The sequence below is a fragment of the Pyrgilauda ruficollis genome, unplaced genomic scaffold (genome assembly GCF_017590135.1).
Source record: "Pyrgilauda ruficollis isolate IOZ18807 unplaced genomic scaffold, ASM1759013v1 scaffold131, whole genome shotgun sequence".
Taxonomy (NCBI): domain Eukaryota; kingdom Metazoa; phylum Chordata; class Aves; order Passeriformes; family Passeridae; genus Pyrgilauda; species Pyrgilauda ruficollis.
In genome coordinates this window covers 116,819-131,813 of record NW_024511544.1, presented here as the reverse complement: position 1 = coordinate 131,813, position 14,995 = coordinate 116,819, and the positions used below count along the sequence as shown (strand labels likewise).

Genomic DNA, 14,995 nt, shown 5'->3' with positions numbered 1-14,995 from the left:
CATGAGGCCTAGACTGAGAGGCCTTCTGGAGCCCTTATTTTGGAATGAAAATTTAGAGAAGGAAGAAAGTAAGAAAGCTGATGGAAGTGAGAGGCTCTGGGGACTCCTTCCTGGGTGCTCCTCCAGCAGTGAGAAAATGCACTTTATTCCACTGTTATGGGAACAGGGAGCTCAGTGTTCTGACCAGGGAAACATTTGTGCCGTTTATTTTGATAGCCTTGGGCTTAAGCTCTTTTCAGAAAGGTTTGGGGCTCACTGCAACAGAAAGAGATTTTCTTGTTTGTGGGGCTTTCAACAGATGAGGCCCAGTTCAAATTGGAGGTTTCCATAAAAATGCTGAGTTCAGTGAAACTTGTAGAGGAAGGAATCAGTGGTGGGCTTCTGGGGTGGGTTTCCAGGGTGGGTTTGAGGGTGCATTTCCAGGGTAGATTTCCATGGTAGATTTCCATGGTGGATTTCCATGGTGGATTTCCAGGGTGGAGATTTCCAGGGTGGAGATTTCCAGGGTGGAATTCCATACTGGATTTCCAGGGTGGAGATTTCCAGTGTGGATTTTCATGGTGGGTTTCCCTGGTGGATTTCCAGAGTGGAGATTTCCAGGGTGGATTTCCATGGTGGAGATTTCCAGGATGGATTTCCCTGGCAGGTTTCCAGGGTGCATTTCCAGGCTGGGTTTCCAGGGTGGATTTCAAGGATGGGTTTCCATGTTGGAATTTCATAGTGGGTTTCCACGGCGAAGATTTCCATGGTGGGTTTCTGTGGTGGGTTTCCAGGGTGGGTTTCCAGGGTGGAGATTTCCAGGCTGGGTTTTCAGAGTGGATTTCAAGAGTGGGTTTCCATGTTGGAATTCCATAGTTGGTTTCCAGGGCGAAGATTTCCATGGTGGGTTTCCATGGTGGGTTTCCAGGGTGGAGCTTTCCCTGGTGGATTTCCAGGTGGATTTCCCATTTGGATTTCCATGTTGGGTTTCCAGGATGGATTTCCAAGGTGGATTTCCAGGGTGCCATGCCACCCCTCAGACACCACCAGCCAACCTCTGCTAGGCCCAGCAGGGAAAGCCAGAGGACTCTTTGGGGTGGCTGATACCCAAACAGGGATTTCACAGAATCTTAAACTGAACCACCCACTAAAAACACCTCAGGGAGCAGGGGTGGTGCTCACACACCCCAAAAAGAGACCAGGACACTTTGCACCCATCTCAGAGGGGGCTGGAGCTGAGGATAGAAGTGGAATATCCAGGAATGCCAGAGGGGAATGGCAGTGCTGGTGGGAGCTGTGGAGATGATGTGGGAGAGCTGCACTGGAGGAGAGGGAGAGGATGGGGTTGGGATTGCCCTGGTGGAGCCAGCACCACAGGAGGGATTTTCCTGGATGGGTGACAGATTCCTGTGTCAGAAAGGGGAGTCTCACTCCACTGATCCTTCTGAGTCACCACAGGCACAGCTGAAGGAGCAGTTATAACCTAGATTTTAACTGAAAAAAATATTTTCTAAGATAATTTAATAGGATATATAACACACAAGTTTCCTTTGTAATTACATATTAAGATTGCACAAGAGATTAAACTTAATTTCCATAATCTGGCCTTCAGGTGTGGATATCTGCCTTAACCAAGCACAAAAAGAGTTTCTGAGTCTCTACAGTAGCAGAACCAGCAGATAATACAAAGGACTTGAACCCCAGCTTTACAGTCCTGTTTTGAATATTAACTTCACAGCCTCTGTTTGAAAACAGTTTCTCTCACTAGAAAGTAAGGAACAGTTAAAAAGTCCATTTGAATTTCCTGCCCCTAGAAATGCCCAATGCAATGGAAGTCTGTAATGAATGTCAAGAGTTCCCACTGCTGCTTTTTAGTGCAGAAGACAGCAGGGCAGAGTGGCAACAACCTACTACAAAATTCAGGAATGTAGTCAAAAATTCTGAGTCTATTTTTGCTTTAAATTATCCTGACGGCAATAAATGCTGGTCAAAGCAAAATACTCCAATACTCAGTTTATATATAAAGCACTTGTGAGTGCAAGCAAGGATTGGTAAATACAGAGCTGAGGGAATTATTGGCTGTATGGAACAGAAAAATCATCACCACACTGAGATTTATTTATTATTTAAGGATCTCTGGGTTTTTGGTTTTTTTTTGGTTTTTTGGTTTTTTAAACCAGGAATTTCAAGTGACCTTTACTTATTTAGGAAAGCAAAATCAGCAAGGAAGGCTGGAATATTTCCTTCCTATTCCAAGACTAGATTAAGCTAAACCAGCTCTATAAAGAGGTGCAAAGAGCAAACACACTACTAGGTTTAATGCATTTAGATTTCTATTTATGTATTTAAAGTTATGATTGTGTTTATGAATTTTGCTCCAATTCAATGTTCAAACCTGGTATTAAATTGTCTTTTGACCAAAAAGCTTACGATGTTTTCACCTTCCTTCTGACACAGTTTTGTGAATTTACTTTCAGCTCTTGCACGACAAATCCACCAACATGTTTTGCTCTAAGTGGCAGACTGGGCAAGGAGGCCAAAACCTTCACTGGCTGACAGAGAATTAAAATAGGTCTTATTCAGGTTTTTTATGCAGGTTTTTTGTTCTTAAGAAAGTTCTGCTTGGAGAAAAAGCACCTGTTTGTTTGTTCTCTGCTTGCCCTGGAGATGCACAGGCCTCTGAATGCACTTGAAATCTGTAAATCCAACAGCCCTCTGTAAATCAAAAATTCCTGTGGATAAAGGCCACACAACTGGCTACTGGTGCAAATATTTGCTGTTGGGCACGTGGAATTTGATACAGAGACTGCCACACATCATCACCTGGGGCTGTTCTAGTCCTGCCACCTACATCCTGGTGTCTCAGGAGCAGCTCTGCCCTGCCTGGGAGAGAAGGCAGCTCCTGCTGCAGCCCTGGGGCAGGGAAAGGGAATTCTGCAGCTCCCTGCAGTGAGGGGGCAGGAGAAGGTCCCTGCAGCCCTCTGGCTGCCCTGCCTTCACCTGTCAGTGAGATCAGTCTTGCCAGAGTGGTTGAAACCAGAAAGTTCAATGCTGGCCCCAGGTTTGATCTAATGGAATACATAAAACTGACTGAAATACATCTCAATGCTCCTAACCTTCATCATGGTGGCAGACATCAAATCTGAGTGTCCCTAAATGTCTTCTCTATCTGAGCTGCATCCAGATTGCAGGTCAGCATTCTCCAGGCTTGACCCTTAAGAAAATCCCCTCTGGCATATAAAAGAGAGCAATAACCAGCCAAATTCTGTCCCATTGCTCAGCATTATTGTACAAGTCTGACTTTTGCTGACGAGCACAGGATTTTCTCACAATGAAATAAACATTTAGAATGTCTTTTTTCAAACCCAACATGGAGTAGCATTGAAAATCTCCCAGATTTGCAGCAAATAGGTTTTCAAAATGCCTCTCTTCTTGCACACATTCATTTTGTTTGTTGTTTGCTCTCCAGAAGATGCTTTGACACAAAATTGAATCTCCTCTGCGTGGTTGTGTCTCCCATTAGCATAGCTTCAATAATTTGTGTCAACAGGAAGCTGGAAGGAACAGAGCTCATCTCTTTTTTTCTGCTCCTCCCTGCAGAGCCCCGACAAATGTCCTGCCAGTGCTCCAATCTGTTGCTCAAGATTTTTAAAGTATAACTGGGAGTGGAAAAAGCACAAGAGACCAACTTGGAGCAGCAACACAGAGGAGAAAACAAGGTGGGCAAGAGCACTAGAAAGCATCAAATATCAAGAAAGGGCAGTTAAAACAGACCTTCCAAGAAAGCAAGGTAAAAATAAAGAAGTTAAATGTCCAGTTAGAGCAGAAAGGTGAAGACAAATAAGCAGAAAAGCATCTGCAAAAGACAGGCAAAGCAGAACACAGCACATGAAGTCACAGAGTTGTGTAAGCTTGGCAAGAGGAGCAAACCAAGGAAAATATCAACAAACTTGCAAAGAAGTGTTTGGCTGTCTGCTCCCAAATGAAGGAAAATAAACAAACAACTGTGGGATTTCCAATACTACCAGGTCTGACAAAAAGAGCCATACCCAGCCTTCCCTGGCAATGGTGTGGCTGAGAAAGGAGAGAAATTTTGGCATAACTGAGTGTTCTGTGGCACTTCTCTAACATTTAAAAGCTTAATTTAATTTATAAATTTCTATAACAATAAATTCCTACAACGGGGCAGAGTGGGACATCTGAAGATGTTTCAGCAGAAATGAGTTTCCATCTGGAGCTCTGTGTGAAGAACACCAGGACCCTCCAGCTCTCTTCACATGCTCCCAGGTATCTCTGCCTCCCTCTCTGCCAGCTCTGGCCCAGAAAACCCTTCCTGGCTGCTGCCTCTGTTCCCACATCCCTGGAGTGCTGGAGCAGAGTGCCAGGAGTGCGCTTTGATGGGGCCAAGCTGCTCAGCACCAGCTCCCATCCCTGCAGAGCCTCTCACAGGCTGGCACAGCCCTGCCCAAGCTCAGCTCACCTGGGCTTCCCAAATCCCTCTGGGACTCCCTGCGCTCCCTCTTCCCTAAATACAGACCCTTCCACCACCCTGGCAACAGCCTGTTAGGGTCACAGTGCTCACAAATGAGGGTTGTGCCCCTCCTTCAGCAGAGTGAATGTGTGATTGAGGCAGCAGCAGATCCTTGAAGCCCCCACAGCACCCCTGCAGCTCCCAGGAGAACAGATGTGCAGCCAGCTGCAGGGGCTGGGATGCTTTTCCTCTGCACTAAAGGAACCAGAGCAGTCCTCATGAAACTGGGCTGATTTTGTGAGGGTTTTCTTCCTCCTCAGCTGTGTACAGCTGCTGTGCACAAGTGCAGCAGTTCTGGACTCTGCAGGCCTGGAAGGTTTAGCACTGTCAGAAAGAAGTGGAAGAACCAGCCCAGCCCCTGTAATGCCTGTAATTATCACATCACAGCCAGGCTGAGCTGAGAGAAAACCCAACCCTTTGTTCCATCTACAGCAGCATTGGACATTGAACCTTGCAGGCCCTGACAATTAAATCAGAATTTGCCTGTCTGGTGTCACTCAACTCCACCTCCCTGCCTGACCCCACTTATCAGCAAGCTGCTGGACACAGTGGGGTGGGCAGGGAATAAACTGGGGTGCTCTGAAATACTGCACCCCTATCACCAATATCTGCAACTGAAGCTAAAATTCAGCAGGGTTCAGTTGAAGGAAATCCTTCAGCATGCAAGATTCACATCAACCTTTACAAGAATCATGCAAATGGATGCATGCAGGAAGAATAATTTTTTTTTTTTTAATTCAACACAGGACACTGGCAAATCACTTTTTGTATTTTTTTAATACATGTTGTTTGGTTGGTTTTTTAAAATATTATTTCCCCAGTCTAGATAATGGGATTTTACCTAATGCTGCAAGCTCTGATATCATCACCACATTTTGCAGTTCCTTCTGGCCTCCACAATTACTTCACACACCCCCATAGAACTACAGACTCATTTGGGATTTTACCTAATGCTGCAAGCTCTGATATCATCACCACATTTTGCAGTTCCTTCTGGCCTCCACAATTACTTCACACACCCCCATAGAACCACAGAGTCATTTGGGCTGGAAAAGCCCTCCGGGATCACCAAGACCAGGAACTAACCATGAACTTCTAAGTCCACCACTCAGCCATGTCCTTAAGTTCCACATCCACGTGGAACTTAAATCTTAAATCCCTCCAGGGACAATGACATCATGTACAATGAGAAAGTTTGCATAAAGCTCCTAAGCCTCCGTTAAGGGAAACCTCCCTTATTTCCTGAATGATGTTTTCTGAAGGAAACCAGATAATTTAAATGATATCAAATATTAACTATGGATAATTATTGGTGCTTTCCCCCCCTCTCTTTACTTTTTCTTTTCATAAATGCTTTACAGCAGGATCTGCACCCTATTAAACACGAGTAAGGCTGTGAGGAGAATTGGGAATCCACAAGGACACTGGATGTTTTTGCCTTTTGCCTTGCCTTAACTCAGTGTAGCTGTAAATTGAACCAGGTAAAACTCTAGTCTTGTTTGATGGGGTTATTTCATGCCTAAGACAATTCCTTTGCAACATGACCCTGCACTGAAACTTTCTAATGTTTTAATAATAATTCTTCAAGGAGGGCACAAACCCCAAAAAGATTCCTCCGTAGTTCTGTGTGAGCTCAGCAATAAAGAACTCAGCCTTTATTCATAAAGGCCATGCTTTCCCCCCAGCTTTCTGACATCCTTACTAGCATTTCAGTGAAATCCATCTCGAGGCAGGGCCATGAATTTTCCATGAGCTAAGTGCTAAGTGTTATCACAGAAGTGAAATAACCCGAGCGCTGTAACAACCCCCCACTCTGGACACGTTTCAGAGCACAGACATCTCACCACACACACTCCTTCCAAGGTTTCCTTCCACCTGGCTGCTCTCAGCCCAGCTCCTCACAGGGCTGTGCCGTGCTCTGAACTCCTGCTGTGCATTTGGAGGAGCTGTGCATGCCCTGACGGCAGGGAATACGAGCTTTAAATCCTGCTCTCAGTACATTCCTGGCCATCGTCCCACCACACCCCACCTTTCAATCATACACCTCAGATCAAACACAAATTTGTTCACTGCCTATTGGCAAGTGCACAGAAGGCCAGAGTACAAAAAGAGCTTTCCTGCAAAATTAAGGGCAGGTGCTGCAGCTTGTGGCACGGAGCGTGAATCTGCCCTCAGAGCTGCAAAGATGTTCTACATCTGGAGCTGTGTGTTCCTAAAACACCGAACACCTGACACAGTGAAGAGCAATAATTTAAAACCCAAAGACCTTGTACATTGAGTTCTAACTCTCGTTTTATCTGAGAGCCCTTTTATGACCAGTCTCACCTCCCTGACTTCTCCTCCTAGCAGATCTACACTACTCCTACTTTTGCTGTGATATAAGGAAGACTCATTGCCCATGGCTAACTCAATAATTTCCCATCCTTTTAAGGCCCATTCCATTGCACACCCCCCTTTTCCCCCCTGCTGTTATCAAAGTTATAATTCCCTTCTGCCACTCCACATTTTACCTGCAGGAAAGTCAATCTATTTCTCATGAATTAATAAAGATCGTTACTTATGGTTTTTTGTAGAGTTCTGCTTCCCCATTTTCCACAGGGCTTTTGCACTTGAAATGTTTGTAGAGAGAACTTCCACACAAATATCAGGGCACTGGTGTTGACAAAGGGATTGTGCAGGAAGAAATCCCTGCCATGCTCTGAAGAGGGAGTTAACTGATGCCAAATCCAAGCACGTCCATGGCCATGGAGGGGCACAGTGGATTTTACCCTTCATTTCAGCAGGCAGCAGCAGACTGAGGAGTGCATTCCCAGGCATCCACAACAGTTTTCAGCAGGGATTTCACCCAGGCAGGGAGCACACACCAGATTGGTCCAACCAAACAAGACAGATGATGATACTGGCAAAATCAACAGTGCCTGGATTCTGCTGCAACATCTGAGCATCCATGAAGTTGGCTGACTTAAGGGATTTTTACCCCTCAGGGTATCTATTCTGGAATGGCCTTATAGAAGCAAGGAATATCCTGAGTTGGAAGGGACCCACAATGGGCATCGAAGTCAAACTCCTGACCCCACATAGGACATCCCAAAAATCCCCCCATGAGTTCTTCCACTGTTGTCCTCTCCCAAATCTGATGAAGAATTCATGCTGCTCTAGAAACACAGTGGTCTCTACATCTCCCAGCACCACCACCACCACCACAAGGCAAGACATTCAAGTTAAAAAGCCAAACAATGCCCCCGGTGTTTGTACAGAAATTATTTCTGTGCTCACACTAAAAGCTCACACTCCTCACTAAAAGAGCCATGATGACTTCATCAAAAACACTCAAACCAAAGGGAAAAAATTGAAAGAGCCATGCGGCTTCATGCAAACACTCAAACCAAAGGGAAATGATAAAAGATGTAAAGAGTCATGATGGCTTCATGAAAATCTGCAACACCTTTTATCTGTTCAGCATCCCCTCAATAATGGGGTTCCATTAAGAGGAGAGAGAAATTTTCATGGATTTCAGGTTGTTTTCCTTGCTGACAGATAAATCACATCTATAACTTCTAGGTATGTGTTTTGTTTGTCTTCTCCAGTTTCTGAGCAGTGACAAGAAAACTAAAGCAGGCAAAGGGCTATGCCACAAACTTTTGGGCTTTTGGGGAACAATTTAATTTTATTTTTTTTTTCACAATTATTGTCAGGCTGTTTTAAGGACAGTAAGGTATGAAGCAACCACATTGCTGGCAAATGGAATCAGACCATAATGGAGAGAATCACGACTGGACTTTTGATCAAGAGACTTGTCAAAATGAATTTTTTGACTTACAGCTGCATTTCCCCCTTTTATCTCTGGTATCTGACCAGCATTTCCCCTGCTGCTCCCCGTGGTTCCCTGCCTATCACCCTGCACCTTTGCCAACAATTTGACACCATCTTCACCTTACTCCAACCCTGACATTGTGTTACTGGAGAAGGTTATGGAAAACAGAAAACACAAACCAACAGAACAGAGCCTCCAGAACAAGGGCAATTCACTCCTAAATCTGATGGTTGAAAGAGCCTTTTCTGCATTCCAGTTTTATAGGGGAAGAAAGCCCAGACTAGTTTGAAGATTTCAACTTCCTAAAGGAGGTATAACTGCAGGGTAAATTAAATTAGCATAGTAAATTGGTGAAATTATTTACATGCCTTGAATAAATACAAGCTGTTTACTGGGGTGAGACACTCTGAAGATTAAAAAATTGTTCCGAATTCTCAGTCTGGTAGAATAAAAACAACAATACAGTTAAAATGCACGTTAAAATTGCTGTAGCAGTTCTGAGATCCCAGCTTGGGTGCAGCAGTCCAAGCAGATTAGCTGAATTCTTGGATTTCAAATCACAGGCTCAGAGAAGTGTTTGGGTTGGAAGAGAGCTTTTAAAGCTCGTTTTCTTTTCTAGTGAAAGGCACTAGTGGACATCTTCCACTGCCCCAGGGTGCTCCAAACCCTGTCCAGCCTGGCTTGCAGTGATAAAGACACAGATATGGCAGTCTGTAAAGAGGAATTATTCCTTACTTTTTATTGCATATAAATGCTACTGGCTTTGAGTCCCCACCCAGCTTTATTGCACCCAGTGAATCAAAGCACTGGGAAATGCCACACAGCTGGAAAATGTGATGCACTAAAATAATGAATTCAGCAATGTACAGTGTGTACTGAGAAGTTGTAAATGCTCTATCAATTATTTATTCCCCTCCTGCAGCAGTTTACTGCAGCATAAAAGGATAATAAAATGAGCTGCAAGAGGTATATGTTAAAAACTACTGACAATTGTTTGGAGGGATTTTCATAGTAAGTATTAAAAAATTAACATCTTCAAGGCAATAAAAAGTATTGTAGTAAAACTTCCCTGCAGTGTGAAAAATATTGACAACTGTTCTTTTCTTACCCAGATACCAGAGGAAAAAATGAATTTTTGGCTGTTTACAAGAAGTGGGATTTTTAAAGTTGTTTTAGCTGTTGGACAATGGAATTGTAGGAGCAGTGACTGCACCATGGACCAGCACCTTTTACAGCACCACATTTTACCTTGTTGCTGCTGATGTTTAGTTCTTCATGAACCAAAAGGATCCCCAAATTGCACCTCCATTTCTCCAAAATTTGTCAAGAAAAACAGCATTGGCTTCTCCACTGAAACTGGCAAAGATCAGTGGCTCTCCAGGGTGCCTCAGTGCTCCAGGGGTAACTGAAAGGACCAACCCCTACCGCAGAGGCACAGGGTTATGAAAAGGGCTTTCAAATGAGGAAACGAGTCACTTCAGATTGCCCTGCTAAAGCATAGCCCCAAAAATTTCACAGGAATGAGGAAAACACTGGCTAGAGCCTGTTGAAAATGTGTTCAAAACCACAAATATGAGAAATATTCTCAGCTTGCTTTTCCCAGACAAATTGTGAATAAACACTCTTTCCTCACTTGAGGAAGCATGTTAGCAGTGGGGAGGCATTCCGTTGGATGCCTCATTTATTTCTCTATGTGTACTACAAAGATTTTTCCTCTCTGTCTCCACGCTGGCTCTTTGAAAAAAAAAAATTATTGAAATATCTTAGTTTGGATTTTAATCCTTCCACTGTTTCACTGGTCAGCGAGGGAAGTTTGATAATCAACGTTCATGAAGGGGAGTGAAACACACAGTGCAGCAGCTGAAATGCCAGGCTCTGGAAATTTCCAGGTGCAGTGATTTAGCTTTTATGTTTTTAAATCCAGTTTAGGATTTAGCTTTTATGTTTTTCAAATCCTGTACTGCATTAGGGTATAACTTTAATACTCCATTTAGAGTGCTTTTATCACTGCTATTAATGAAGGGATGGGACTATTTTTGGGTTAAAAATTATTTATTGTTCAGATAAATATTTTAGTTTTGGAGGTTGTGAGATTTATGAGAGTAAGTAGCTGGTAACGGTTTAAGAGTAGTTATAAGTTTTATTGTTATAAGGTAATATATAACTTTTTAACTTAATAGATAGTTGCTATAAGGTTTATTTTGTTTTTCTGACTTATTATTTTTATTTAATTTTGTTGTACAGTGGATATTTTTGTTTAATAGGTTTTTATAGTTTTTAATGGGTTTTATTTATTGGTTTTATATTCATATATGTATGTTTCTGTTATAATTTTTAAACTTTTAGCTTATTCTATACAGCCACACCCTCACATTATAAACTCTTCACTATTTTATTAACATAGTGTTTTACTTACTCGAGGTATATTTTTTCTTACAATGCCTGCTGAAGGCTTTCATGAATCCCCACTTTATTCTCCTAACCTTGCCTGGCCTCTGCTCTGGGGGCCCCCAAAGGCAGCAGCAGCACTCACCACCCAGGGCTTGTCACAGAAGTTGTAGATGGACTCGAGGGAGTTGACGCTGGGGATGCCGGCGTACTGCATGCCGATGATCAGGTTGCGGAAATCCTCGTTCTCCACCATGCTGTAGGAATGCTGCCGCACCAGCACGAAGTCGGGCCGGAATGACCTGCCAAAAAACATCCATCGTCGTGATAATCCACCAGCAAACTGGTTCTCCTTCTACAGCAAAATCTGCAGAGGGTGGAAGATGGCTGGTGGGGGAGTAGGGAAGAACATGTGAACCAACGGGAAGTGACAAAGTTGGAAAGAGCCACGATGGCTTCATGAAAAACACTCACATCAAAGGGAAAAAATGTAGATCCAAAATTCTCAGCATTATGTTACAGAAAATATAATTTTTTTCGTGTTATGATTTTCATTCACACACATAAAAAAGTTGGTGCCTGTTAAATAATTTTTTCTTCTAAAACTGAACCAAACCAGCAAAATTTTAAAAATTTTAATTGTGGCTCCAGCATCAAGATCCAAAATTCTCAGCATTATGTTACAGAAAATATAATTTTTTTCGTGGTATGATTTTCGTTCACACACAAAAAAAAAGTTGGTGCCTGGCAAATAATTTTTTCCTCTTAAACTGAACCAAACCAGCAAAATTTTGTCATTGAAATTTCTATGATTTTGCTAACTAATAATTTGCTCATAAATCTATGATACAAGGTCACTCTGGGCATCAAATTGATAACAAAAATCTCCAATTATTACAGAAACAGAGAATTGCTCTCCCATCATGCCAGCACCTCCACAAGCCACATCCCCACGTGTCACACACCAGATTTGAGGGAAAATTATCAGCTTCAGGTAGTTCTATTTGCATAAACAAATTACCCATAAAACTATAACAGTGTTATCTCATTCTCAGAGTTATCAGATAACACAAAGTTCCTGTTTTTTCCTAACAAAAGCAGCATTTTTACCAAGTTTTCTCATGACCTGCAGATCTTTGGAGATGTTATTTTCTGGAGGTTCCCAGCCCTCATTTTCTCCTGACATGTTTTGATGGTAACTTGGCTTTGATACTTTTTAAAACACTTTTTGGAATAGTACAGAAAAGCCACTAGGGAGCAGTGATCAAGATTTCTTGGCTCCAAAACTTCCATCATTGGGTAAAAAATTCCACCAACCCTAAGAAAAATCAAATCTCTAACTCTTCTGAGGAAATAATCTTGCGGGTTTGGCACAAGATCATTGTTTTTGTATTAAACTGCAATATTTTTGAAACATGCCAGAGAGTAAAGAATGGGAATTTTGAAGCATAAACTTATTTTTAATATTTTTCCTGGAGTGTTTTTTTTTCTTTGTTTTGTTTTGATATTTTGGGGTCTTTTTTGGTTATGTTTTTTGTTTGTTTGGGCTTTACCAGTGCCACTGTAAAAATAAATTAAAAACCCAAACCTGCACCATTTGGCAAAAGCAACATTAAGGATTTGCAGTCAAGAGTCGTCAAAACGGCACTGAAGCTCAATGAGCAAAATCTGAAAAGAAATCCTTGCCTTTAAATAGGATTCCTGAAAAATATCTGCAGCACAGCCCTGAGATGTTGTGATCAAGGTCTCATGGGGGTGCCAAGAGTCTGGGACATGGAAATCCAATTTACTGGCCCAGCATGAACATAATACTTAGAGGATTAATGATGCTTTTATCACTGCTATTTTTTCTTTGTTTTGTTTTGATATTTTGGGGTCTTTTTTGGTTATGTTTTTTGTTTGTTTGGTTGGTTTTTTTACATGTATGAGTGGACACATTCAAATCTTTTATTTGGAGATGTGTTCTGCAAACCATGAAGATCCAGGACGTGCTTGTGTGGCTCTGCCTTTAAATTCAGTTTTTCAGCCAAACAACTGCTGCACTTCACTTGCACATAAATGCACCAGCCAAAATAGGAGCAATTCTCACAATTTAAATAAAATATTGGATATTGTTTTGATAATAATTTTGCCAATATAATAATTTTGCTGATATGATTTTTCTATTAGTTCCTTAATTTTTTCCTTTGCCCTGGTTTCTCCCCTCACATTTAGGAGGCTGTTGATGTCCTCTCTGAAAAAAACCAAAGCCAAATTTACCCTGCCTTCATTGGCATCATCCTTTTTAGACAAAACAGCCGCTGGGAAATCTGAGGTGTTTAAACCAAAATGTTTCAAACAGGCAGAAATATTCCAGTAGCTGCCCTGAGAAGGGTGTTATGACTTGGTCTGTTTCAATAGAAAATATTCCATGCTGGAAATAAATTCTGCTATTCTGGGAAAGTCTGGCAGGCACAAAATCACCAAATTTGGGTCCTTCTGTAGCAAACATAAAACCCAAATCAATAACCCCAACTCCCAACCATGTATTCTTTATTCCTTCCCTTAATAAATCCATTTTCCCCATGATTAAAATGTCAAGATGTGTCACAGGAAGGGTGTCACAAATCAGATATTTTGTTTTCTACTCTCCCTGAGGGGCATCACTCAAGGTCCACAAACACAGCCCAAGCACTCAGCACCTCTCCCATCCACACATGATGTCATTTATTGCTTTTTGTTGCTATTCCATGGAGTTTTGCTTACCTGACAACTTTTGTGCCATTTCGAATGACTTGGATATCAACTGCATAATTGCCATCAGCATGGGCTATCAAGTTGATTTCTGAAAATTCTGCCTATGAAGAAAAGACTCATGTTAGTCAAACTGGTTTATTTTACCTTTATTTTCCAACTCCCTTATTTTCAACATTAGGGCCTGAAGTGCTGACAATCTACATTTGAAATAAAATGAGCATCAAGGGGGCATTGATCCAGCAGTATTTGTCAAGTGTGATACATCACATTTCAAAAGGTTTTAATCCAAAGAGAGCAAAAGGTAAAAAAAATGTTGTGGAAATGGGTTGTGGGGCAGTACAAGTGGATTTACTCCTCCATGTCTGCACAGAAATGTAGGGATTATATTTTTGCTTTGCACAATGTTATCAAAGAGATTAATACAGGCTCAACATTGACATAAAGTTTTGAAGAAAAACAGTACAAAAGCAGTATTAAAGTAACATTTTCTCAAAGACTTTAGTGTCTCCTCATACTGCTCATCCCTTTTGATTTTCATTATGTGCATTTACTCTTTTTTTTAAAGGAGCTGGTGCTAATGAGCAATTGTCTCACAAAATTCTCAATTAAAGCATTTTTTCCAAAAGTCTTCTCACCCTGGAAATGTGGAATTTAAAGGGGGCTGCTCCCATACTCTGAATCTGCAGTGATTTGAAAGGAAAGGACAGGATGTTTTACATTTATCCCCAGCCTTTCACCAGCTTAGACTCTCAAGGCACTCCACAATAACATCACCCAGCAGAAGAATTGAAATGCAGCCAGCTGTCTCCTGGTGGATAAATAAAAGTGTCTTTGCTGTCCCGGGAGCAGCACAGAATAGAGAGTGTCACAATCCTCGTTAGTCTGCTCCTGAAAAATGGAATTACTGCGAGTCTTCCTGGGGCAGAGCGGGGAGCGTTTCGCACCCCGGGGCTCAGGAAGGGAGGGCTGAGCTGTTCCTCCCACTGCTGCAGCCCAGGCATTGCACTCAGGGCTTGGATTCATTAAACCCAGACACCCTCACAGCTCCTGGGATCCCTGGGACAGCACTCCCCAGCTCATTGCAAAACCAGTGCAAATGGGGAGAGGATGAGCTCTGCGTGTAGGCACTGCAAATGTCACACTCAGTCAATCCACTCCGAGACTGAGAACAGGTATCTCCAATTAATAAACCACTTTAAAAGCTTAGTGCATGATGGAAGACATTGTATGTAGAGAAGGGAAGTGTAAAAATGAAACAATTACTGCTGCAATAAATGGTATTAGCAGCAGGACACTGCAGTAGTTGCTATTTCTATGCTGGTGTGCAACAAAAGGCTTTGTGTGGCTCAGAAACTTGCAGTCTCTCTCTGATGGAAGGTCTAGCAGCACAGGAAGGGAATTCCAGGTTTACCCCCAGTTTTTGCTCCTGTTCAAGAGGTGGGGTGTGCTGTCAGCTGCCTGCTCTGGCCTAGGTGGGAATGGACAAATCAGCTGTCTTCTTTTTCCTGCCTCTCCCTCAATACCCTTGAAGACCCCTGGCAAAGCTT

The 14,995-nt window shown here is 42.4% G+C and overlaps 1 protein-coding gene across 1 annotated transcript in view; it reads right to left on the bottom strand.

Annotated features, from left to right (window-relative positions):
• Positions 1–14,995, bottom strand: part of SYN2 (synapsin II) — a 167,461-nt gene that overhangs the window by 90,693 nt on the left and 61,773 nt on the right. The window contains exons 3-4 of the mRNA XM_041459116.1: positions 13,458–13,549; positions 10,858–11,014 (exon numbers count right to left, since the gene is read on the bottom strand). Of these exons, the coding sequence (XP_041315050.1) occupies positions 10,858–11,014; positions 13,458–13,549 (249 nt within the window). The remainder of the gene's footprint in view (positions 1–10,857; positions 11,015–13,457; positions 13,550–14,995) is intronic.